Genomic DNA, 25,595 nt, shown 5'->3' on the forward strand with positions numbered 1-25,595 from the left:
GTCCTGGAAGGGGGAATGGGGTCCTGGAAGGGGGAATGGGGTCCTGGAAGGGGGAATGAGGGTCCTGGAAGGGGAAATGGGGTCCTGGAAGGGGGAAGGAGGGTCCTGGAAGGGGGAATGAGGGTCCTGGAAGGGGGAATGGGGTCCTGGAAGGGGGAAGGAGGGTTGTGAAGGATCAAATGGGGTCCTACAGATGGAATTCAGGACCCTCATTTCCCCTGCCAGGACCCCCCATTTATCCCCTTGGGGCCCTGATTTACCCTTTCAGGACCCTAAATGACACCTGTAGGACCCCATTTCCCCTTCCAGGACCCCGTTTCCCCCTCCAGGACCTTGATGCCTTGGTTTCCATGGTAACAGAGGGTCCTGGAAGGGTAAAGGAGGCCCCGGGGGGGATTTCCCTGTCCCCAAAGTGTCCCCAGGAATTCCCATTAGGATCTGGGGGAAATTTCAATGAAAATTCCCAGAAAATTCCCCAAATTTGTTCCAAACCCCGTGCGGGGGAGGGGACAAGCGACGCCAGCGACGTCCCCCGGTGACGTCACCGTCCCCGATGGCGTCACAGCGGTGACGTCGCTGTCCCCGCAGCAGCCTGGGGATGTCCCCGACGGCTTTTTTGGCAGCGCTCGGCCCCCGGGGCCGCTCGGGAGGAGCCTTTGGATGACCCCGAGCGTCCCCAGCAGGTGACGCGCGGCCAGGTCGGCGCTGGCCTCCCACAGCCGCTCGGCCCGGGGCCACCTCGGCCACCAAAGCCTCGGGGACATCGGGGAGCGTCTCCTTCGCCACCTCCGCCCGCCGTTTCCTCGGGGCGGCCGCGATCCCCCGGCTCTCGGCCACCGCGGCCTCTTCAAATTCCCCGATGGCCGCCGGAGCCTCCTCGGCGGCCTCCCCCACGCGGCTCTCGCACCTGTTCGAGTCCGGCCCGGGCGGACCCCGCGGTGGCCAGGGTGTCACCTGGGCAGGTGTCCCCGGGGTGGCCAGGGTGTCACCTGGGGAGGTGTCCCCAGGGGTGGCCAGGGTGTCACCTGGGCAGGTGTCCCCGGGATGACCAGGGTGTCACCTGGGCAGGTGTCCCCGGGGTGGCCAGGGTGTCACCTGGGGAGGTGTCCCCAGGGGTGGCCCAGGGTGTCACCTGGGCAGGTGTCCCCAGGGGTGGCCAGGGTGTCACCTGGGGAGGTGTCCCCGGGGACGGCCCAGGGTGTCACCTGGGCAGGTGTCCCCGGGGTGGCCAGGGTGTCACCTGGGCAGGTGTCCCCGGGGTTGGCCAGGGTGTCACCTGGGCAGGTGTCCCCGGGATGACCAGGGTGTCACCTGGGCAGGTGTCCCCAGGGGTGGCCAGGGTGTCACCTGGGGAGGTGTCCCCGGGGACGGCCCAGGGTGTCACCTGGGGAGGTGTCCCCAGGGGTGGCCAGGGTGTCACCTGGGCAGGTGTCCCCAGGGTGGCCAGGGTGTCCCCGGGCAGGTGTCCCCAGGGGTGGCCAGGGTGTCACCTGGGCAGGTGTCCCCGGGCAGGTGTCCCCAGGGTGCCCCTCAGGCGCTCGGCGAAGGCGTCCAGGGCCTTGCGCAGGGACTTTGGGGACGCGGCCGGCAGCGACTTCAGCAGGGACACGAACAGCTGGGGAGGGGACAGCGGAGGTGGCGGGGACCTCGTGGCGCTCGCGGCGTCCTGGGGTCCCCTCTGTCCCCTCCCTGGAGGGCTCTGCTGTCCCTGTCACCCTGTGCCACCCCCTGTCCCTCTGTCACCCTGTGCCACCCCCTGTCCCTGTCACCCTGTGTCACCCTGTGTCACCCTCCTGTCCCTGTCACCCTGTGCCACCCCCTGTCCCTGTCACCCTGTGTCACCCTGTGTCACCCCCTGTCCCTGTCACCCTGTGCCACCCCCTGTCCCTGTCACCCTGTGTCACCCTGTGCCACCCCCTGTCCCTCTGTCACCCTGTGCCACCCCCTGTCCCTGTCACCCTGTGTCACCCTGTGTCACCCTCCTGTCCCTGTCACCCTGTGCCACCCCCTGTCCCTGTGTCACCCTGTGTCACCCTGTGCCACCCCCTGTCCCTGTGTCACCTTGTGTCACCCCCTGTCCCTGTGTCACCCTGTGCCACCCCCCTGTCCCTCTGTCACCTTGTGTCACCCCCTGTCCCTGTGTCACCCTGTGCCACCCCCCTGTCCCTGTGTCACCCTGTGTCACCCTCCTGTCCCTGTGTCACCCTGTGCCACCCCCCTGTCCCTGTCACCCTGTGTCACCCCCCTGTCCCTGTGTCACCCTGTGTCACCCCCTGTCCCTGTGTCACTCTGTGTCACCCCCTGTCCCTCTGTCACCCTGTGCCACCCCCTGTCCCTGTGTCACCCTGTGTCACCCCGTGCCACCCCCTCATCCCCTCTGTCCTCTCCCTGTCCCCTCCCCTGTCCCCTCTGTCCCCTCCCGCCCCCCGTCCCGGGATTGTCGCACCTCCTGGAGCTCCATGGCCTTGGGGACACTCCGGGGCCGCGACACTCGGGGGTGGACGCAGGACAAAGGGGAGGGGGAGGGACACGCGGGACACGAGGGACACGAGGGACACGAGGGACACGAGGGACACGCGGGGACACGCGGGGACGTGGCGGTGCCGGAAGGGGGAAGGGCGAGGTGACGTCACCGCCCCGCCCGCGGGGCCATCGCAGGGTCCCCAATGTCCCCCCGATGTCCCCAATGTCCCCTCGATGTCCCCAGTGCCCCCCGATGTCCCCAATGTCCCCCCGATGTCCCCAATGTCCCCCGATGTCCCCAGTGCCCCCCGATGTCCCCAATGTCCCCCGATGTCCCCAATGTCCCCCCGATATCCCCAATGTCCCCCCGATGTCCCCAGTGCCCCCCGATATCCCCAATGTCCCCTCGATGTCCCCAGTGCCCCCCGATGTCCGCAATGTCCCCCCGATGTCCCCAATGTCCCCCCCGATGTCCCCAGTGCCCCCCCTGATGTCCTGCTTAGGACACTTGGACACACACTGGGGACCTGTTGGGGACATTGGGGGGGACCCTGGGGACACACTGGGGTCCTGCTGGGGACACTGGGGACACACCGGGGTAGTGTTGGGGACATTGGGGGACACTGGGGTCGTGTTGGGAACACTGGGGACACCCTGGGGACCTGTTAGGGACATTGGGGGGGACACTGGGGACACTGGGGTCCCGTTGGGGATACTGGAGGGGACACTGGGGTCCTGCTGGGGACACTGGGGTGGTGTTGGGGACACGGGGGACACACTGGGGTTCTATTGGAGACACTGAGGGGACACTGGTGACACCCTGGGGTCCTGCTGGGGACACTTGGGATCCTGTTGGGGACACTGGGGGACACTGGGGTAACCCTGGGGTCCTGCTGGGGACACCGGGGGGGAAACTGGGGTCCTTTTGGGGACACTGGGGGACACTGGGAACATACTGGGGTTGTGTTGGGGACACTGGGGGCACCCTGGGGTCCTGCTGGGGACACTGGGGACACCCAGGCATTCTGTTTGGGACACTGGGGACACCCTGGGGTCCTGCTGGGGACACTGGGGGGACACCGGGGACACCCTGGGGTCCCGCTGGGGACACCGCGGTGACATTGGGGCCATCACGGTGACCCAGAACGGGACAAGGGGACCTCAGGCTGACCCCGGTGTCCCCGAGGCAAAGACTCCGGGCTGTCCCCGAGGTCCCCGGCGTCCCTCGGGGGGACGACGCCACCCCCGCGTCCCCCGCCCGCTCCCTCCCCCTGCCCCGCCGGCCCCTCCAGGGCCACCTGCGGCCTGCGCGCCGCCCGCTCGTGTCCCCGCCCCGACGTCCCCGAGGCCACCGCGATGTTCCCGAGCTCCCGGGCACACCTGGGGAATCCCTGTGGCGGTGTCCCCGCCGCGTCCCGCCGGACGGCGGCCACCGGCTCGTCCGGGTCCGATGTCACCTCCTGCGGCCGCCGCGTCCGCGACATCCGCGCCGGCCTCGCGCGGTGCCGCAGGGGCCGGGCCGCGTCCCGCTACTCGCGGGCGGTGCGGGCCGAGTGTCGCCGTGATGTCGCCGAGCCCCGCGGGGACACCTGGCGGGACACGGCCACCGTGGCCAGGGAGAGCAGCAGGTGATTGTCCTGGGCCACCCCCAGCGCGGCGCGGGCCGAGTCCAGGGACACTGCGGGGACAGGGACAGGGGACAGGGACAGGGGACAGGGACAGGGACAGGGACAGGGACAGGGACAGGGACAGGGAGAGGGACAGGGACAGGGGACAGGGACAGGGACAGGGGACACTGTGGGGACAGGGACAGGGGACAGGGACAGGGGACAGGGGACAGGGACAGGGGACAGGGACAGGGACAGGGGACACTGTGGGGACAGGGACAGGGGACAGGGACAGGGGACAGGGGACAGGGACAGGGGACAGGGGACAGGGACAGGGGACACTGTGGGGACAGGGACAGGGGACAGGGACAGGGACAGGGACAGGGATGGGGACAGGGACAGGGGACAGGGACAGGGACAGGGACAGGGACAGGGGACAGGGACAGGGGACAGGGACAGGGACAGGGACAGGGACAGGGACAGGGAGAGGGACAGGGACAGGGGACAGGGACAGGGACAGGGGACACTGTGGGGACAGGGACAGGGGACAGGGACAGGGGACAGGGGACAGGGACAGGGGACAGGGACAGGGACAGGGGACACTGTGGGGACAGGGACAGGGGACAGGGACAGGGGACAGGGGACAGGGACAGGGGACAGGGGACAGGGACAGGGGACACTGTGGGGACAGGGACAGGGGACAGGGGACAGGGACAGGGGACACTGTGGGGACAGGGACAGGGGACAGGGACAGGGACAGGGACAGGGGACAGGGGACAGGGGACAGGGACAGGGGACACTGTGGGGACAGGGGACAGGGACAGGGACAGGGACAGGGGACAGGGGACAGGGGACAGGGACAGGGGACACTGTGGGGACAGGGACAGGGGACAGGGACAGGGATGGGGACAGGGACAGGGACAGGGACAGGGACAGGGGACAGGGACAGGGACAGGGACAGGGACAGGGACAGTGCTCGGTCAGCTCATCCATACTGGTCTGTACTGGTCTGTACTGGTTCATACTGGTTTATACTGGTCTGTACTCACACACAACACCGCACAGCACCATCAGCCCCAGGGCCAGCCCGTGCCCGGCCCAGAGCCCAGCTCATCCGCACTGGTCTATACTGGTCCGTACTGGTCCGTACTGGTCTGTACTGGTTCATACTGGATCAGGAATTTCGGGTTCCTTGGGACCCAGCAGGATTTGGGATCACTTGGGACCCCCGCTGTCCCCAAAGCCCCCAAGATGTCCCCAAGGGGTCCCATTTTAGCCCCCATTGATGGCCCCGCCCCTTTCCCAACCCCCATTCATTCCTGCTCAGGCCCCGCCCAGTTTAGTTTCCCTACAGGCCCCGCCCCTTTCCCAGCCCCATTCACAACCACTCTCAGACCACGCCCCCTCCTCTTCCCATTGGCCGCCTCTCCAGAAGCCCCGCCCCTTTCCCAACGCCCCCATTCATATCCCCACGCCTTTCCTTTCCCGTTTAGGCCCCGCCCCATTTCCCACGCCTCATTCATCGCCCGCTCAGGCCCCGCCCCCACTGGTTCCGTTCCCGCCCCCTCCCGTCCCCATTGGCCGGCTCTCCTGAGGCTCCGCCCCGTCCCCGCCCACACGGGTTCCCTTCCCTTCCCCATTGGTCCCTCCTTGTCCCCGCCCCTCGGTGGGCGTGGCTACAAGACCGATCGCCGTTTATTGAAAGGCTCCGCGCAGCGGCGGCCCCGGGGGGTGGAGCCAGCCCGGCCCCACCGGGGGGGGCTCGGGGGGTCCGGGGGGGCCCGGAGGGGCCGGGGGGGCTCGGGGGGGCCCCGGGGGGTGGAGCCAGCCCGGCCCCGGCGGGGCCCAACGCGGGGGGAGGGGCTGGGGGAGGGGCTCGATCGATGGGGGGGGAGAGGGAACGGAAGGGCCCGGGGGGGGGGAGGGGTGTGTGGTGAGTGGGGGAGGGGCGGTGAGTGTGGGGGGAGGGGGTCCCATGGATGGGGGAGGGGCGGTGAGTGTAGTGGGGGTCCCATGGATTTGGGGGGAGGGGGGGTTTTGGTGAATGTTGTGGGGGAGGTCCCATGGATGGGGGAGGGGCGGTGAGTGTGCGGGGGGGGGTCCCATGGATTTTGGGGTCCTGGCGCACTGGGGGGGGGGTCCCATGGATCGGGGGGGGGTCCCAGCGCTTTGGGGGTGGAGGTGAGGGGGGGGAGGGGCAGTGAATGGGGGGAGCCCCGGTAAATTGTGAGGGGGGGGTGTCCCTGGTGATAAGGGGGGGAGGGGACAGGAGTGAGCCCTAAGGGACCCCCCCCGGTGCTGGGGACCCCCCGGTACCCCCCAACCCCCCCCCCCCCCCCAGCGCTCGGGGACCCCCCAGTCCCGCTCCTGTTCCTGGGGGGGGGCTCAAAAACGGGAGGGAGGGGTCGCGGAACCCCCCGGGAAGGGTCGGTGGGGAGGGGGGGGGGGGGGGGGGCACAAACGGGGGGTCCGGGCCCGGTGCACGGGGGGGTGGGGGGGGTGGTACACGAGGGGGGGTCCAGTCCCGGTCCCGGTGTTCGAGGGGGGGTCCCGGTGTTGGAGGGGGGGGTCCAGTCCCGGTGCTGGTGCACGAGGTGGGGGCGGTGCCCGAGGGGGGGTCCCGGTGCTCGGTGATTTCGGGGTGGGGGGGGTGGGGTCTCCGGTGCTCCTGGTGCATTGTGGGGGGGAGGGGGTCCCCCGTGATTCGGGGGGGAGGTGTCCGGTGGTCCCCGTGATTCGTGGGGGGGGGTCGATGCTCATGTGGGGGTCCCGGTGATTGGTGGGGGGGTCTCCGGTGGTCCCGGTGATTGGTGGGGGGGGTCTCCGGTGGTCCCCGTGATTGATGGGGGGGGTCTCCGGTGGTCCCGGTGCATGTGGGGGGGGTCTCCGGTGGTCCCGGTGATTGGTGGGGGGGTCTCCGGTGGTCCCGGTGATTGGTGGGGGGGGTCTCCGGTGGTCCCCGTGATTGATGGGGGGATCTCCGGTGGTCCCGGTGATTGGTGGGGGGGTCTCCGGTGGTCCCCGTGATTGATGGGGGGGGTCTCCGGTGGTCCCGGTGCATGTGGGGGGGGTCTCCGGTGGTCCCGGTGATTGGTGGGGGGGTCTCCGGTGGTCCCCGTGATTGATGGGGGGGGTCTCCGGTGGTCCCAGTTATTGATGGGGGGGGTCTCCGGTGGTCCCGGTGATTGATGGGGGGGGTCTCCGGTGGTCCCCGTGATTGATGGGGGGGGGTCTCCGGTGGTCCCAGTTATTGATGGGGGGGGTCTCCGGTGGTCCGGTGATTGGTGGGGGGGGTCTCCGGTGGTCCCGGTGATTGATGGGGGGATCTCCGGTGGTCCCCGTGATTGGTGGGGGGATCTCCGGTGGTCCCAGTTATTGATGGGGAGGGTCTCCGGTGGTCCCCGTGATTGATGGGGGGGGTCTCCGGTGGTCCCCGTGATTGGTGGGGGGATCTCCGGTGGTCCCAGTTATTGATGGGGAGGGTCTCCGGTGGTCCCCGTGATTGGTGGGGGGGGTCTCCGGTGGTCCCGGTGATTGATGGGGGGGGTCTCCGGTGGTCCCGGTGATTGGTGGGGGGGTCTCCGGTGGTCCCGGTGCACGGGGGGGGAGCAGCGATTCCTCGGGGGGGTGTCCGGTGGTGCCGGTGCACGAGGAGGGGGGAGGGGAAACTCGAGGGTCCTGAGGGGGGGTCCCCGGTGCACGAGGCCGGTGAAATTCGGGGGGTCCCGGTGCTCGGTGCGGGGGGGGGGGGGGTGGGGTGGTGGTGGGGGGGGGGTGTGTCCCGGCGTGTGCCCAGAGGTGACACCGGGTGGCACAGGGACCCCCCCACCCCCCACCCCGGGCCCCCGCCCCAAAATTCTCTGGCACGAGGTCCCGGTGACACTCGGGGTGGCGGCACTCGGGGGGCTCTCGGTGACACTCGGGGGGCTCTCGGTGGCACCGGGACCCCTCCCCTCGTGTCCCTCCCGGTGACACGAGGCCGTGCTGGCACCAGGGACCCTGGCACGATGAGCCCAAAAAACTCCTCTGGGTGACGCGAGGAGCCCAAAAAATTCCTTCTGGCGACACGAGGACCGTCCCCTCCCCCACCCCCACCCCGAAATTCCTCTGGGTGGCGCGAGGAGCCCTCGCACGGGGACCCCAAAATCCACACGGGGACCCCAAATCCTGTCGCCTTCCCCCCGCTTTTCCCCGCGCGAGGAGCCCTTTGCACGAGGATCCGACGCACGAGGACCCCCAAAAATCCCTCGCGCGAATCACACGCGACCCCCCCCCACCCCACCCCACCCCAAAATTCCTCTCACGGGGGTGGTGGGGGGGGCAAGTAACGCGAGCCCCCCCCTCGCCCTCTTCCTCCTCCTCCTCCTCCTCCTCCTCACCCCGGGGGTCTCCGGGTATTTCCCCCCCTCCCCCTCCCCCGCCCTCCCCTTTTCCCCCTTTCCCCCTTCCCCCCCCACCCCCCCAGATTTTGGAGGGGGGGTGGATTTTTTTGGGGGGGATTATTGAAGGGGGGGGGGATTTGCGGGTTCGTTTTTTTTTTTTCTGTCGTTGTTGGTTTTTTGTTTTTTTTTTTTTTTTTTGGGGAGGGGGAGATTTTTTTTTTTTTTTGGGGGGGGGGGGGGGGTCCCGGTGACCCCCGGGGCGGGGGTTAGTGCTCAGCAGCGGGGCCGCGCCGCTCGCAGCCGTTGGCCGTGATCGGGGGTGGCGGGGGCGGAGGCGGGGGCCGCCCGGGGACCCCCCCGGCCCCCCAAATCACACCCGGGTCTGCTGCACCCACGGCGGAAAGCTGCCTCTCCTGCAAGGCACCGAGGGGGCTCATTCACCCCCCCGCCCTCGAAACGTCCCCGAAGTGTCCCCGAAACGTCCCCGAATTGTCGCCCAAAAAGTCCCCGAGTGCCCCGCCCACCTCCCCAGGTTCACTCACCTGCGGAACCGGCGCGGGGCACACGGGGAGGCCCCGAAACCGCCGAGAATTCACCCCAAAATTATCCCTGACAGCTCCTCAGAAATCATCCCCGAACCCCCAAAATTCATCCTGAATTCACCCCAAAATTATCCCTGACAGCTCCTCAGAAATGAACCCCGAACCCCCAAAATTCATCCTGAATTCACCCCAAAATTATCCCTGACAGCTCCTCAGAAATCATCCCCGAACCCCCAAAACTCATCCTGAATTCACCCCAAAATTATCCCTGACAGCTCCTCAGAAATGAACCCCGAACCCCCAAAATTCATCCTGAATTCACCCCAAAATTATCCCTGACAGCCCCCCAGAAATGAACCCCGAACCCCCAAAATTTACACTGAATCCCCAAAATTAACACTGGATCCACCCAAAATTAATACTGGCTCCCCAAAAATGAACCCCGAACCCCTAAAACTAACCTGGATCCCCCAAAATTAATCCTGAACCCCCAAAATTAATCCTGACTCCCCAAAAATGAACCCCGAACCCCTAAAATTAACCTGAACCCCCCAAATTAACAATGACCCCCTAAATTAACCCTGAACGCCTAAATTAACCCTAAACCCCCCAAAAATTAAACCGGAATCCCAAAAATTAACCCCGACCCCGTAAAATTAATCCTGACCCCCCCCCCCAAAAAAATGAACCCCAAACCCTTAAAATTAACCCTGAACCCCAAAATTAACCCTAAATCCCTACAATTAACCCTGAACCCCTAAAATTAACCCTGGATCCCCCCAAATTTACCCCGACTCCCCAAATTAACCCCGATCCCGCCCAAATTAAGCCTGACACCCAAAAATTAACCCTGAACCCCCCAAATTAACCCCGAACCCCTAAAATTAACGCTGCCCCCCCCAAAAAAAACCCCTCACCCTCGATCCCCTAAAATTAACCCCAAAAAAGTCACCCTGTCCCCCAAAACCCCAAGAAATGACCCCAAATTTGTCCCCACCCCCCCCCACACCCAAAACCGAGGCGATTCACCCCAAAATTGTCCCCGCCCCCCCCCCCCCCCCCCTCCCCCCTTCCCCCGGTGACAGGACATGGCACACGGACACGGTGTCCCCTCCCCCCGTGAGATGGGGACAGACACAGGACACGAGGATGGTGACGGTGACGCGGCGCCAGCGCTGGGGGACAGTTGGTGACAACCCCCCCCGAGACCCCTCCCCCATCCCGGGGGGGGATGGGGACCACGGTGGCACCTCCAGGAGGTGGGGACAGGGCCGGTGGTGGCACCTGAGGGGAGGTGGGGGACACCTGGGGCGGTGTCCCCAAAGGGTCCCCATTGTCCCCAAAGGGACATGGGGACACCTGGGATGGACATGGGGACACCTGGGGGGACATGGGGACACCTGGGGCGGTGTCCCCAAAGGGTCCCCATTGTCCCCAAGGGGTCCCCAGTGTCCCCAAAGGGACATGGGGACACCTGGGATGGACATGGGGACACCTGGGGGGACATGGGGACACCTGGGGCGGTGTCCCCAAAGGGTCATGGGGACAATGGGGGGGGACATGGGGACACCTGGGGTCATGTCCCCAGAGGGTCCCCAGTGTCCCCAAAGGGTCCCCAGTGTCCATAAGGGACATGGGGACACCTGGGGGATGTCCCAAAGGGACATGGGGACACCCGGGATGGACATGGGGACAATGGGGGGAGACATGGGGACACCTGGGATGGACATGGGGACAATGGGGGGGGACATGGGGACACCTGGGGCGGTGTCCCCAAAGGGTCCCCATTGTCCCCAAAGGGTCCCCAGTGTCCCCAAAGGGACATGGGGACACCTGGGATGGACATGGGGACACCTGGGGTGGTGTCCCCAAAGGGTCCCCCGTGTCCACAAGGGACATTGGGACAATGGTGGGGGGGAACATTGGGACATCAGGAGGGACAAGGGGACACCGGAGGGGACAAAGGGACACCTGGACCTTTGTCCCCAAGGGGTCCGTGGGGACATGGGGACACCTGGAGCCATGTCCTCAGGTGACACAGGGACACGGGAGGGACAGGAGGACACCAGGAGGGACATGGGGACACTTTGGTCCATGTCCCCAAGGGGACATGGGGACACCAGGAGGGACATGGGGACACCAGGGGTGGTGTCCCCAAGGGGTCCTGAGGGACATGGGGACACAGGAGGGACATGGGGACATCTTGGATCCATGTCCCCAATGGTCCCCAGTGTCCCTTGGGGACAGAAAAGGGTCTTGGGGACATTGCAGATCCGTGTCCCCAAGGGCTCCCAGTGTCCCTGAGGGACATGGGGACACAGGAGGGACACGGGGACACCAGCGCAGTGTCCCCATTGTCCTTTGGGGCCAGCAGAGCGCTTGGGGACATCTGGATCTGTGTCCCCAAAGGTACCCAGTGTCCCTTGGGGACATGGGTGGGACATGGGGACACCTCGAGCCATGTCCCCAAGAGTTCCTGAGGGACATGGGGACACCCAGATCTCTGTCCCCAAGGAGTCCCCAGTGTCCCTTGGGGACAGCACAGCGCTTGGGGACATCTGGATCTGTGTCCCCAAAGGTACCCAGTGTCCCTTGGGGACATGGGGACACAGGAGGGACATGGGGACATCTTGGATCCGTGTCCCCAGTGGTCCCCAGTGTCCCTTGGGGACAGCAGAGCGCTTGGGGACATTGCAGATCCAGTCCCCAGTGCCCCCAGGGGACAGAAAAGGGCCTTGGGGACATCTGGATCTGTGTCCCCAAGGGTTCCCAGTGTCCCTTGGGGACACGGGGACACAGGAGGGACACGAGGACACCCGGATCTGTGTCCCCAAGTGTCCCAAGGAGTCCCCAGTGTCCCTGAGGGACATGGGGACATCTTGGATCCGTGTCCCCAAGTGTCCCAAGGAGTCCCCAGTGTCCCTTGGGGACATGGGAGGGACATGGGGACATCTTGGATCTGTGTCCCCAGTGGTCCCCAGTCTTTTCTGTCCTTGGGGACAGAAAAGGGTCTTGGGGACATCTGGATCTGTGTCCCCAAGGGTTCCCAGTGTCCCTCGGGGACATGGGGACACCAAAGGCCCTTGGGGAAATTGCAGATCCGTGTCCCCAAGAGTTCCCAGTGTCCCTGAGGGACATGGGGACAACAGGAGGGACACGGGGACATCTTGGATCCGTGTCCCCAAATGTCCCCAAGAGTTCCCAGTGTCCCTTGGGGACATGGGTGGGACATGGGGACACCTCGAGCCATGTCCCCAAGAGTTCCTGAGGGACATGGGGACACCCAGATCTCTGTCCCCAAGGAGTCCCCAGTGTCCCTTGGGGACAGCACAGCGCTTGGGGACATCTGGATCTGTGTCCCCAAAGGTACCCAGTGTCCCTTGGGGACATGGGGACACAGGAGGGACATGGGGACATCTTGGATCCGTGTCCCCAGTGGTCCCCAGTGTCCCTTGGGGACAGCAGAGCGCTTGGGGACATTGCAGATCCAGTCCCCAGTGCCCCCAGGGGACAGAAAAGGGCCTTGGGGACATCTGGATCTGTGTCCCCAAGGGTTCCCAGTGTCCCTTGGGGACACGGGGACACAGGAGGGACACGAGGACACCCGGATCTGTGTCCCCAAGTGTCCCAAGGAGTCCCCAGTGTCCCTGAGGGACATGGGGACATCTTGGATCCGTGTCCCCAAGTGTCCCAAGGAGTCCCCAGTGTCCCTTGGGGACATGGGAGGGACATGGGGACATCTTGGATCTGTGTCCCCAGTGGTCCCCAGTCTTTTCTGTCCTTGGGGACAGAAAAGGGTCTTGGGGACATCTGGATCTGTGTCCCCAAGGGTTCCCAGTGTCCCTCGGGGACATGGGGACACCAAAGGCCCTTGGGGAAATTGCAGATCCGTGTCCCCAAGAGTTCCCAGTGTCCCTGAGGGACATGGGGACAACAGGAGGGACACGGGGACATCTTGGATCCGTGTCCCCAAATGTCCCCAAGAGTTCCCAGTGTCCCCGAGGGACATGGGGACACAGGAGGGACACGGGGACATCTTGGATCCGTGTCCCCAAATGTCCCCAAGAGTTCCCAGTGTCCCCAAGGGACATGGGGACACAGGAGGGACACGGGGACATCTTGGATCCGTGTCCCCAAATGTCCCCAAGAGTTCCCAGTGTCCCTGAGGGACATGGGGACAACAGGAGGGACACGGGGACATCTTGGATCCGTGTCCCCAATGGTCCCCAGTGTCCCCTGGGGACACAAGAGGCTCTTGGGGACATCTCGGGCTCCGTGTCCCCAAGGGTCCCCCCTGTGCGGCCTGGGGGGTGACAGGGAGGGGACAAGGACCCACCTGGGGTGTCACCGGTGGCCGAGGGTCCGGTGCCACTGGCGGGGCCGGGCCGCGCTACCTGACGGACAGCTGTGACAAGAGAGACACGGGGAGGGGACATCAGGGCCACCGCGGCCACCGCGCCACGCGGGGACACGGCCCGGCCGGGCTGGCCCGCGGGTGGCCCCGGGGTGGCCCTGAGGTGGCACCGAGGGGACCCCGACCCGAGGAGGGGGCACGGGAACGGCCCCGTCCCTGGGGGGGGACACGGGGGTGGCCTTGGGGACAGTGGGGGTGGCCTTGGGGACACGCGGGTGGCTTTGGGGACACGGGGGTGGCGCTGTCCCTGGGGTGGGGGGGTGGGGCGGTGTCACCTCCACCCTGGAATGTCCCTCTGGTGTCACCCCAGGGGTGGCACTTTGTCCCCTCTGGTGGTCACTTTGTCCCCTCTGGGGGTCATTCTGTCCCTCCAGGAGTGGCCCTGTCCCTTCCAGGGGTCACTTTGTCCCCTCTGGGGTGGCCCTGTCCTCACTGGGGGTGGCCGTGTCCCCCTCACGCCCCCCTGGGGGTCACCATGTCCCCTTTGGGGTGTCCCTGTCCCCTCTGGGGGTCACTTTGTCCCCTCTGGGGTGGCCCTGTCCTCACTGGTGGTGGCCGTGTCCCCCAAGGGGTGGCCCTGTCCCTTCCTGGGGTCACTTTGTCCCCTCTGGGGTGGCCCTGTCCCTTCCTGGGGTCACTTTGTCCCTTCCAGGGGTCACTTTGTCCCCCAAGGGGTGGCCCTGTCCCCTCTGGGGTGGCCCTGTCCCCACCAAGGGTCCCTTTGTCCCCCTGTTCCCACCCCCCCAAGTGCCACCAGGTCCCCCCCAGGGGTGGCTTTGTCCCCCCAGAGGTGACAGGAGCCCCCCCGGGGGTCCCCAACCCCCCCCCCTCCCCGGAGGGACCCAAAGACTCCCTCCCCCCCCCCCCCAAAATCCCCCAAACTCTCCAAATCCCCAAATAAATCCCCAAATAAATCCCAAATAAATTCCCAAATAAATCCCCCAAAAAATCCCCAAATCCCCCCCGGGGACACCCAGACCCCAAATACCCCCCCCAAAATCCCCCCAGACCCAAAATAACCCCCCCCAAAAATCCAAACAACCCCAAAACCCCCCAAGGGACACACATAGCCCCCCCAAAAACAATCCAGGACCCCAAATAACCAACCCAAAAATCCAAACCCCCCAAAAATCCCCCCTAGGGACACCCATAGCCCCCCCCAAAACAATCCAGGACCCCAAATAACCACCCCAAAAATCTGAACACCCCCCAAAACCCCCTAGGGCACTCATAGGTCACCAAAATACCCCCAAATCCCCCCTAGGGACACCCAGATCCCCCCCAAATCCCCCCAGAGACCCGAAATAACCCCCAAAGACCCCAAATATCCCAAATAACCCCCAAAGCCCCCAAATATCCCAAATAACCCCAAATCCCCTCAGGGACACCAATAACCCCTCTAAAATACCCAAATATCCCCCAAATAACCCCAAATCCTCTCAGGGACACCAATAACCCCTCTAAAATACCCAAATATCCCCCAAATAACCCCAAATCCTCTCAGGGACACCAATAACCCCTCTAAAATACCCAAATATCCCCCAAATAACCCCAAATCCTCTCAGGGACAGCAATAACCCCTCTAAAATACCCAAATATCCCAAATAACCCCAAATCCCCCCAGGGACACCAATAACCCCTCTAAAATACCCAAATATCCCAAATAACCCCAAATCCCCTCAGGGACACCAATAACCCCTCTAAAATACCCAAATATCCCCCAAATAACCCCAAATCCTCTCAGGGACAGCAATAACCCCTCTAAAATACCCAAATATCCCCCAAATAACCCCAAATCCTCTCAGGGACAGCAATAACCCCTCTAAAATACCCAAATATCCCCCAAATAACCCCAAATCCCCTCAGGGACACCAATAACCCCTCTAAAATACCCAAATATCCCCCAAATAACCCCAAATCCTCTCAGGGACACCAATAACCCCTCTAAAATACCCAAATATCCCCCAAATAACCCCAAATCCTCTCAGGGACACCAATAACCCCTCTAAAATACCCAAATATCCCCCAAATAACCCCGAATCCTCTCAGGGACACCAATAACCTCCCCCAGTTCTCCCCAAACTCCCCAGAGACCCCAATGGTCCCCCAAATCCCCGTCCCCGGGACCCCCGGGACCCCCAGCGCGGCGTGGGATGGCCGATGTCACACGGAGCAGAGCAATGACATTGTAATTTCCACCTGAGCGTCGAGCAGCCGCCGCCGGCCCTCGGACGGGTCGTGGGCGCCCAAGTGATCCCTGCGCAGCTCCTGCTCCACCAGCATCAGCCTGCGGGGCCAGGCTTCACCGGGGTCATGCTGCCACCCCCCCCCCGGGGACGTCCCCTGGAAATCCAGGGACACCCCCCGGGCCGTGGGGACACAGCCAGGGACATGGGGACACAGCGGGGACATGGGGACAATCCCAGGGACATGGGGACACAGCCGGGGACATGGGGACACAGCGGGGGACATGGGGACAATCCCAGGGACACAGCCAGGGACATGGGGACACAGCGGGGGACATGGGGACAATCCCAGGGACATGGGGACACAGCTGGGGACATGGGGACAATCCCAGGGACACAGCCGGGGACACAGCCGGGGACATGGGGACACAGCCGGGGACATGGGGACAATCCCAGGGACATGGGGACACAGCCAGGGACACGGGGACAATCCCAGGGACACAGCCGGGGACATGGGGACACAGCCGGGGTCATGGGGACAATCCCAGGGACATGGGGACACAGCCGGGGATATGGGGACACAGCCGGGGACATGGGGACAATCCCAGGGACACAGCCGGGGACATGGGGACACAGCCGGGGTCATGGGGACAATCCCAGGGACATGGGGACACAGCCAGGGACATGGGGACACAGCCGGGGACATGGGGACACAGCGGGGGACATGGGGACAATCCCAGGGACACAGCCAGGGACACAGCCGGGGACATGGGGACAATCCCAGGGACACAGCCAGGGACATGGGGACAATCCCAGGGACATGGGGACAATCCCAGGGACACAGCCAGGGACATGGGGACACAACCGGGGACATGGGGACACAGCCAGGGACATGGGGACACAGCCAGGGTGACACCCAGGGTCATGGGGACAATCCCAGGGACATGGGGACAATCCCAGGGACACAGCCAGGGACATGGGGACACAGCCTGGGGACATGGGGACACAGCGGGGGACATGGGGACAATCCCAGGGACATGGGGACACAGCCGGGGACATGGGGACAATCCCAGGGACACGGGGACACAGCCGGGGACATGGGGACAATCCCAGGGACACGGGGACACAGCCGGGGACATGGGGACACAGCCTGGGGACATGGGGACAATCCCAGGGACACAGCCAGGGACATGGGGACACAGCCGGGGTCATGGGGACAATCCCAGGGACATGGGGACACAGCCGGGGACATGGGGACAATCCCAGGGACATGGGGACACAGCCGGGGACATGGGGACAATCCCAGGGACACGGGGACACAGCCGGGGACATGGGGACACAGCCTGGGGACATGGGGACAATCCCAGGGACACAGCCAGGGACATGGGGACACAGCCGGGGTCATGGGGACAATCCCAGGGACATGGGGACACAGCCGGGGACATGGGGACACAGCCTGGGGACATGGGGACAATCCCAGGGACATGGGGACAATCCCAGGGACACAACCGGGGACATGGGGACACAGCCGGGGACATGGGGACAATCCCAGGGACATGGGGACAATCCCAGGGACACAACCGGGGACATGGGGACACAGCCGGGGACATGGGGACAATCCCAGGGACATGGGGACACAACTGGGGACATGGGGACAATCCCAGGGACACAACCGGGGACATGGGGACACAGCCGGGGACATGGGGACAATCCCAGGGACATGGGGACACAGCCGGGGACATGGGGACAATCCCAGGGACATGGGGACACAGCCGGGGACATGGGGACAATCCCAGGGACACGGGGACACAGCCGGGGACATGGGGACACAGCCTGGGGACATGGGGACAATCCCAGGGACACAGCCAGGGACATGGGGACACAGCCGGGGTCATGGGGACAATCCCAGGGACATGGGGACACAGCCGGGGACATGGGGACACAGCCTGGGGACATGGGGACAATCCCAGGGACATGGGGACAATCCCAGGGACACAACCGGGGACATGGGGACACAGCCGGGGACATGGGGACAATCCCAGGGACATGGGGACAATCCCAGGGACACAACCGGGGACATGGGGACACAGCCGGGGACATGGGGACAATCCCAGGGACATGGGGACACAACTGGGGACATGGGGACAATCCCAGGGACACAACCGGGGACATGGGGACACAGCCGGGGACATGGGGACACAGCCAGGGTGACACCCAGGGTCATGGGGACACACCCAGGGACATGGGGACAATCCCAGGGACATGGGGACAATCCCAGGGACACAGCCGGGGACATGGGGACACAGCCGGGGACATGGGGACACAGCCAGGGTGACACCCAGGGTCATGGGGACACACCCAGGGACATGGGGACAATCCCAGGGACATGGGGACAATCCCAGGGACACAGCCGGGGACATGGGGACACAGCCAGGGACATGGGGACAATCCCAGGGACAATCTGGGACACCCTGGGGACACCCAAGGCCTCAGGGACAACTCTGGGACACCTCAGAGTGACGGGGACACCACCAGGGGCGCGGGGACAATGGTGGGGACACACGTGGGCCAGGCCGTTGTCCCCGTGTCCCTCGATGTCCCCCTGTCACCTCTGTGTCACCCGTGTCCCACATGTGCCTGTGTCACCACCGCGTCCTTCTGTGTCCCCTGTGTCCCCATTCTGCGTGTCCCCAATGTCCTTGTGTCCTCAACAACGTCCCCAGTGTCCCCTGCTGTCCCCGTGTGTCCCCATGTCGTTCTATTGCTGATGTCCCCACTGTCACCTGACTGTCCCCAGTGTCCCCTGTGTGTCCCAGTGTCCCCATGTCCCCAGTGTCCCCGTGTGTCCCCTCACCTCTGGCTGTCCCCAGTGTCCCCAGTGTCCCCAGTGTCCCCGTGTGTCCCCTCACCTCTGGCTGTCCCCAGTGTCCCTGTGTGTCCCCAGTGTCCCCAGTGTCCCCGTGTGTCCCCTCACCTCTGGCTGTCCCCAGATGTCCCCAGTGTCCCCAGTGTCCCTGTATCCCTGATATCCCAACTGTCTCCTGTGTGTCCCCATGTCCCCGTGTGTCCCCATGTCCCAATGTCCCCAATGTCCCTGTGTGTCCCCGCGTGTCCCCATGTCCCTGTGTGTCCCCATGTCCCTGTGTGTCCCCAATGTCCCCAATGTCCCTGTGTGTCCCCATGTCCCCATGTCCCCAATGTCCCCGTGTGTCCCCGTGTGTCCCCAATGTCCCCGTGTGTCCCCGTGTCCCCGTGTGTCCCCGTGTGTCCCCATGTCCCCGCTGTCCCCGTGTGTCCCTCACCTGCCGATGATGCTCTTGATCTGGGAGTCCTTCTCCTGCTGCTGCTGCCGGAGCCGTTTCTCGCTGAGCTCCAGGCGCTGCTGGTACTGCAGCAGGATGCGGCTCGTCTGCTCCTCCTGCGTCACCAGGCGCCGCTCGTACTCCTCCAGCTTGCGGTTGGACATGTGCAGCCGCTCCTTCAGCGAGTGGATCTCCTCCTCGTACTCCTTCACCTGCCAAAGGGACACTGCAGCGCACCTGGCCACACCTGGCCACACCTGGCCACACCTCACACCCCCCGGCCCTGGCCCTGGCCCTGTGCAGCCGCTCCTTCAGCGAGTGGATCTCCTCCTCGTACTCCTTCACCTGCCAAAGGGACACTGCAGCGCACCTGGCCACACCTGGCCACACCTGGCCACACCTCACACCCCCCGGCCCTGGCCCTGTCCCTGTGCAGCCGCTCCTTCAGCGAGTGGATCTCCTCCTCGTACTCCTTCACCTGCCAAAGGGACACTGCAGCGCACCTGGCCACACCTGGCCACACCTGGCCACACCTCACACCCCCCGGCCCTGGCCCTGGCCCTGTGCAGCCGCTCCTTCAGCGAGTGGATCTCCTCCTCGTACTCCTTCACCTGCCAAAGGGACACTGCAGCGCACCTGGCCACACCTGGCCACACCTGGAACCTGCTATGAGCACACCTGGTCACAGCTACAGCACCTGGGGAAGCTGTCAGGGGACACTGGATGTACCTGGGGACATCTGACACATCTGGATCTCCTTCTCCTGCCCCTGGACACACCTGGGCACACCTGGGCACACCTGAGCACACCTGAGCACACCTGGGCACACCTGAGCACACCTGGGCACACCTGGGCACACCCTACCCGGTCCAGCCGGCTCTCGTCCATGGATTTGGAGTACTCCTTGAGCTTGTATCCCTGCACCCCTGCACACCTGGGCACACCTGGGCACACCTGAGCACACCTGGGCACACCTGAGCACACCTGGGCACACCCTACCCGGTCCAGCCGGCTCTCGTCCATGGATTTGGAGTACTCCTTGAGCTTGTATCCCTGCACCCCTGCACACCCGGGCACACCTGAGCACACCTGAGCACACCTGGGCACACCTGGGCACACCCTACCCGGTCCAGCCGGCTCTCGTCCATGGATTTGGAGTACTCCTTGAGCTTGTATCCCTGCACCCCTGCACACCTGGGCACACCTGAGCACACCTGAGCACACCTGAGCACACCTGGGCACACCTGGGCACACCCTACCCGGTCCAGCCGGCTCTCGTCCATGGATTTGGAGTACTCCTTGAGCTTGTATCCCTGCACCCCTGCACACCTGGGCACACCTGAGCACACCTGGGCACACCTGAGCACACCTGAGCACACCTGGGCACACCTGGGCACACCTGGGCACACCCTACCCGGTCCAGCCGGCTCTCGTCCATGGATTTGGAGTACTCCTTGAGCTTGTACTCCTCGCGCTCGATGTGGGAGCTCTCGATGTCGGCCGACAGGTGCGGCATGTTGGACACCCAGGCCACCGTGCGCTCCGAGGCCGGCAGCACCGGGTTCAGCGTCGAGGGCGTCTGGGAGGCCTGAGGGGACACGGGGACAGAGAGGGGACAGGGAGGGGACAGGGAGGGGACAGGGAGGGGACACGGGGACAGAGAGGGGACAGGGAGGGGACAGGGAGGGGACAGAGAGGGGACAGGGAGGGGACAGGGAGGGGACACGGGGACAGAGAGGGGACAGGGAGGGGACAGAGAGGGGACAGGGAGGGACAGGGAGGGGACAGGGAGGGGACAGGGAGGGGACAGAGAGGGGACAGGGAGGGACAGGGAGGGGACAGGGAGGGGACAGGGAGGGGACAGAGAGGGGACAGGGAGGGGACAGGGAGGGGACACGGGGACAGAGAGGGGACAGGGAGGGGACAGGGAGGGGACAGAGAGGGGACAGGGAGGGGACAGGGAGGGGACACGGGGACAGAGAGGGGACAGGGAGGGGACAGGGAGGGGACAGAGAGGGGACAGGGAGGGGACAGGGAGGGGACACGGGGACAGAGAGGGGACAGGGAGGGGACAGAGAGGGGACAGGGAGGGGACAGGGAGGGGACAGGGAGGGGACACGGGGACAGGGAGGGGACAGGGAGGGGACAGAGCGGGACAGGGAGGGGACAGGGAGGGGACAGGGAGGGACAGAGAGGGACAGGGAGGGGACAGAGAGGGGACAGAGAGGGGACACGGGGAGGGACAGAGAGGGACAGGGAGGGGACAGGGAGGGGACAGGGGGGGACAGGGAGGGGACAGAGAGGGGACAGGGAGAGGACAGGGAGGGACAGGGAGGGACAGAGAGGGGACAGAGAGGGGACACGGGGAGGGACAGAGAGGGACAGGGAGGGGACAGGGAGGGGACAGGGGGGGACAGAGAGGGACAGGGAGGGGACAGAGAGGGGACAGAGAGGGGACACGGGGACAGGGAGGGGACAGGGAGGGACAGAGAGGGGACAGGGAGGGACAGGGAGGGGACAGAGAGGGGACAGAGAGGGGACACGGGGACAGGGAGGGGACAGGGAGGGACAGGGAGGGGACAGAGAGGGGACAGGGAGGGACAGGGAGGGGACATCAGGGGTGTGGGGGAAAAGGACATGTGTGGGGACATGAGGACAGCACAGGGACAGGGGGACGTTGTGGGAGATGGCGATGTGGGGACACATGGGGACACAGCACGGGGACGTGGGGACATGGGGGGGACACAAAGATGAGTTTGGTTCCCCCATCAGCACCATGTCCCCGCCGTGTCCCCATGTCCCCGCCGTGTCCCCATGTCCCCGCCGTGTCCCCATGTCCCCGCGTCCTCTGTCCCCACACCCCAGTGTCCCCATATCCCCCCGTGTCCACACATCCCCATGTCCCCAGTGTCCCCAATGTCCCCATCCCTTCCTCCGTCCCCTCTGTCCTCGATGTCCCCCATCCCTCCTCTGTCCCCTCCATCCCAATGGCCCCCGGTCCCGCTGTCCCCACTGTCCCCTCTGTTCCCAGTGTCCCGCACCCCTCCCAGTGTCCCCAGTGTCCCCAGTGTCCCCATTATCCCCAGTATCCCCAGTGTCCCCAGTGTCCCCAGTGTCCCCAGTATCCTCCAGTGTCCCCAGTGTCCCCATTATCCCCAGTATCCCCAGTGTCCCCAGTGTCCCCAGTGTCCCCAGTATCCCCCAGTGTCCCCAGTGTCCCCATTATCCCCAGTGTCCCCAGTATCCCCAGTGTCCCCAGTGTCCCCAGTGTCCCCAGTGCCCCCAGTATCCCCAGTGTCCCCAGTATCCCCAGTGTCTCCAGTGTCCCCAGTGTCCCCAGTATCCCCAGTATCCCCCAGTATCCCCAGTGTCCCCAGTATCCCCCAGTGTCCCCAGTGTCCCCATTATCCCCATTATCCCCAGTATCCCCAGTATCCCCCAGTGTCCCCAGTGTCCCCATTATCCCCATTATCCCCAGTATCCCCAGTATCCCCAGTGTCCCCAGTATCCCCAGTATCCCCAGTGTCCCCAGTGTCCCCATTATCCCCAGTATCCCCAGTATCCCCAGTGTCCCCAGTGTCCCCACACCTGCTTGGTGACGGGCGGTTTCATCCCGGCCACCGAGGCCTCCTTGGCCAGGGAGGGCTGGCGGGATCGGGGGGGTCCGTACGCGGGTTCCGGGGACGCCAGCAGGTTCCCGCTGGCCGGCCGCGGCTTTTGGGGCACCCCCAGCGCCGAGGGACCCCCGGCCCCTTTTCCCGCCCGCGACCCCCTCGGGGTGGGCGGCGGGGGGGCCCCGATGGTGATCTGGGGAGGGGCCAGCGTGTCCTGGAGCGACAGCTGCCTGCGCCCGAAGTCGCCGCCCGGCCGCCCGAACTCGTCGCTGTAGCTGTGGCTGTGCGTGATGTGTTTTTGGGGAGGGGTCGCCAGCTCCTCGCTCTTGCTGTAGCCGTGAAGCGGCGGCGGGGGGACCCCCCCGAAGTGTCCCCCGTCTCCGCCGCCCCCCTCGCCCCTCCCGCCGCCCCCTCCTCCCCCGTCGGGGCCGCGCAGGGGCCCGTCCGCGGCCAGGTGGAACAGCGGGTTCTGGAAGGAGAGCGGCACCCGCAGCTGCGGCCCCCCCGCTTCGGGCACTCCCAGGCGCGGCGGGGCCAGGCTGGAGGCGCTGCCCTGAGAAAGGCGACCGGGCCGGAGCCCCCCCTGGCCCGCGCCCCCCGGGGCCGGGCCCCCGGCCAGCAGCTCGGCCGGCAGGCTGGGGATGCTGTCCACGCGTCCGTCCTGCAGGTCCAGCATGGACACGCTCTTGCCGACCCCCAGCGCGCCGCCGCGGCCGCCCTCGGGCTCGGTGAGGTCCGAGCTGCTGGTGCAGTAGGCGGGCGAGGAGCGGGCGAGCGGGGGGCGGCTCAGGACCAGCACCTCGGGCGGGCCCTTCTCCTGCGGCGGGGACGGCAGGCGGGGCACGTCCATGGAGCTGCGGGGCCGGGCGGGGAGTGCGGGGTGTGGGGAAGTGGGGAATGGGGAGTGGGAATGGGGGATGGGAATGGGAATGGGGATGGGGGATGGGAATGGGGGGATGGGGGATGGGAATGGGAATGGGGATGGGGGATGGGAATGGGAATGGGGATGGGGGATGGGAATGGGGATATGGGGTGGGGGATATGGGGTGGGGAACACACACAGGATGAGGGTGGTTGGACACGGCCCCAAATCCATCTCTGGAATCGTCATCCCGCTGCTTTTCTGTTCCATCCCATCCCAAACATTCCTGTCCCAATTCCCAAATGCTCCCATCCCATCCCATCCCATCCCATCCCATCCCACCCCATCCCATCCCATCCCATCCCATCCCATCCCATCCCACCCCATCCCATCCCATCCCATCCCATCCCATCCCATCCCATCCCATCCCATCCCATCCCATCCCATCCCATCCCATCCCATCACCATTCCCATCCAAATCCCAAATCCCAAACCCCAAATCCCAAACCCCAAATCCCAAACCCCAAATCCCAAAACCCAAACCCCAAATCCCAAATCCCAAATCCCAAATCCCAAATCCAAAACCCCAAACCCCAAAACCCAAAACCCAAACCCCAAATCCCAAACCCCAAACCCCAAAACCCAAATCCCAGTTCCCAAAACCCAAATCCCAAATCCCAAACCCCAAACCCCAAATCCCAAACCCCAAAACCCAAATCTCAGTTCCCAAATCCCAAATCCCAAACCCCAAATCCCAAATACCAAACCCAAAATCCCAAACCACAAACCCCCAAATCCCAAATCCCAAATCCCAAATCCCAAACCCCCAAACCACAAACCACAAACCCCCAAATCCCCAACCCCGTCCCTCACCTGTTGAGCCCCCGCACCATGTAGGACTGGAGATCCACAGAGCTGCGGGGACAAGGACAGGTGAGAGCCCAGGTGAGACCCGGGGACACCTGAGACAGGTGAGGACACCAGGGGGACACGGAGCAGGACAGGTGACACCCCCAGGCAAGGCCCGGAAACAACAGGTGACATTGGGGGTCACAGGTGGAACAGGACAGGTCCCACAGGGGATACGAAGGGGGGGGTGACAGGTGGGTCAGGCCACCCCAGGTGACACCAAAGACCAGCAGGTGAGACCAGGTGAGACAGGGGGACACCTGGGACGCACAACAGCACATGACGGGGGGGTCACAGGTGGGTGGGACCAGCCCAGGCGAGACCAGGTGAGACAGGGGAACACCTGGCACGGGCGGGGCCGCGGCAGGCGCGCTCACCTGTTGAGGTCGCGCACGAGGTAGGGCTGCAGGTCGGCCGAGGGCCCGCGCAGGACCAGCCCCTTGGGGGGCAGGCGCTCGCCCTGGCTCGGCTGCCGCTGCAGGTGAGGGTTGCGCAGCGCCACGCTGATGTCGGTCAGCAGCCGCGGCAGCGGGCCCAGCTTCAGCAGAGCCTCCTGCAGGGGACAGGTGAGCGCACCTGAGCGCACCTGAAAACACCTGAGCGCACCTGGGAACACCTGGGGTATCACCTGTGGGAACCCCATTGGTCTCGCAGTGACTGTGACAGGGCCCAGCTTCAGCAGAGCCTCCTGCAGGGGACAGGTGAGCGCACCTGAGCGCACCTGAAAACACCTGAGCGCACCTGGGAACACCTGGGGTATCACCTGTGGGAACCCCATTGGTCTCGCAGTGACTGTGACAGGGCCCAGCTTCAGCAGAGCCTCCTGCAGGGGACAGGTGAGCGCACCTGAGCGCACCTGAAAACACCTGAGCGCACCTGGGAACACCTGGGGTATCACCTGTGGGAACCCCATTGGTCTCGCAGTGACTGTGACAGGGCCCAGCTTCAGCAGAGCCTCCTGCAGGGGACAGGTGAGCGCACCTGAGCGCACCTGAAAACACCTGAGCGCACCTGGGAACACCTGGGGTATCACCTGTGGGAACCCCATTGGCCTTGCAGCGACTGTGACAGGGCCCAGCTTCAGCAGAGCCTCCTGCAGGGGACAGGTGAGCGCACCTGAGCACAGCTTGGGAGCTCACCTGGGCAGGTGAGAATCCCTGGAACCTCACCTGGGAGGACCTCATGAACCTCCCATGGTGGGACACTTGTGGGGGGACACCTGTGGAGGCTGGGGACAGTCACCCTCCCCACGAGCACCCCCAGGTGAAGCGGTGTGAGCACAGGTGAGGCTGTGCCTGTACAGGTGAGGCTGTG

The 25,595-nt window shown here is 65.1% G+C and overlaps 1 protein-coding gene across 1 annotated transcript in view; it reads right to left on the reverse strand.

The window, feature by feature from the left end:
• Positions 1-7,317: 7,317 nt before the first annotated feature.
• SYNGAP1 (synaptic Ras GTPase activating protein 1) overlaps positions 7,318-25,595 on the reverse strand; it is a 45,119-nt gene continuing 26,841 nt past the window's right edge. The window contains exons 13-22 of the mRNA XM_062512249.1: positions 24,659-24,834; positions 24,246-24,287; positions 22,485-23,364; positions 20,311-20,484; positions 18,897-19,108; positions 15,608-15,695; positions 13,389-13,399; positions 10,131-10,278; positions 8,744-8,865; positions 7,318-7,801 (exon numbers count right to left, since the gene is read on the reverse strand). Coding sequence (XP_062368233.1) covers positions 7,318-7,801; positions 8,744-8,865; positions 10,131-10,278; positions 13,389-13,399; positions 15,608-15,695; positions 18,897-19,108; positions 20,311-20,484; positions 22,485-23,364; positions 24,246-24,287; positions 24,659-24,834 — 2,337 coding nt within the window. The remainder of the gene's footprint in view (positions 7,802-8,743; positions 8,866-10,130; positions 10,279-13,388; positions 13,400-15,607; positions 15,696-18,896; positions 19,109-20,310; positions 20,485-22,484; positions 23,365-24,245; positions 24,288-24,658; positions 24,835-25,595) is intronic.

This window comes from Cinclus cinclus, chromosome 35, assembly GCF_963662255.1.
Source record: "Cinclus cinclus chromosome 35, bCinCin1.1, whole genome shotgun sequence".
NCBI classification, from domain to species: Eukaryota; Metazoa; Chordata; class Aves; order Passeriformes; family Cinclidae; genus Cinclus; species Cinclus cinclus.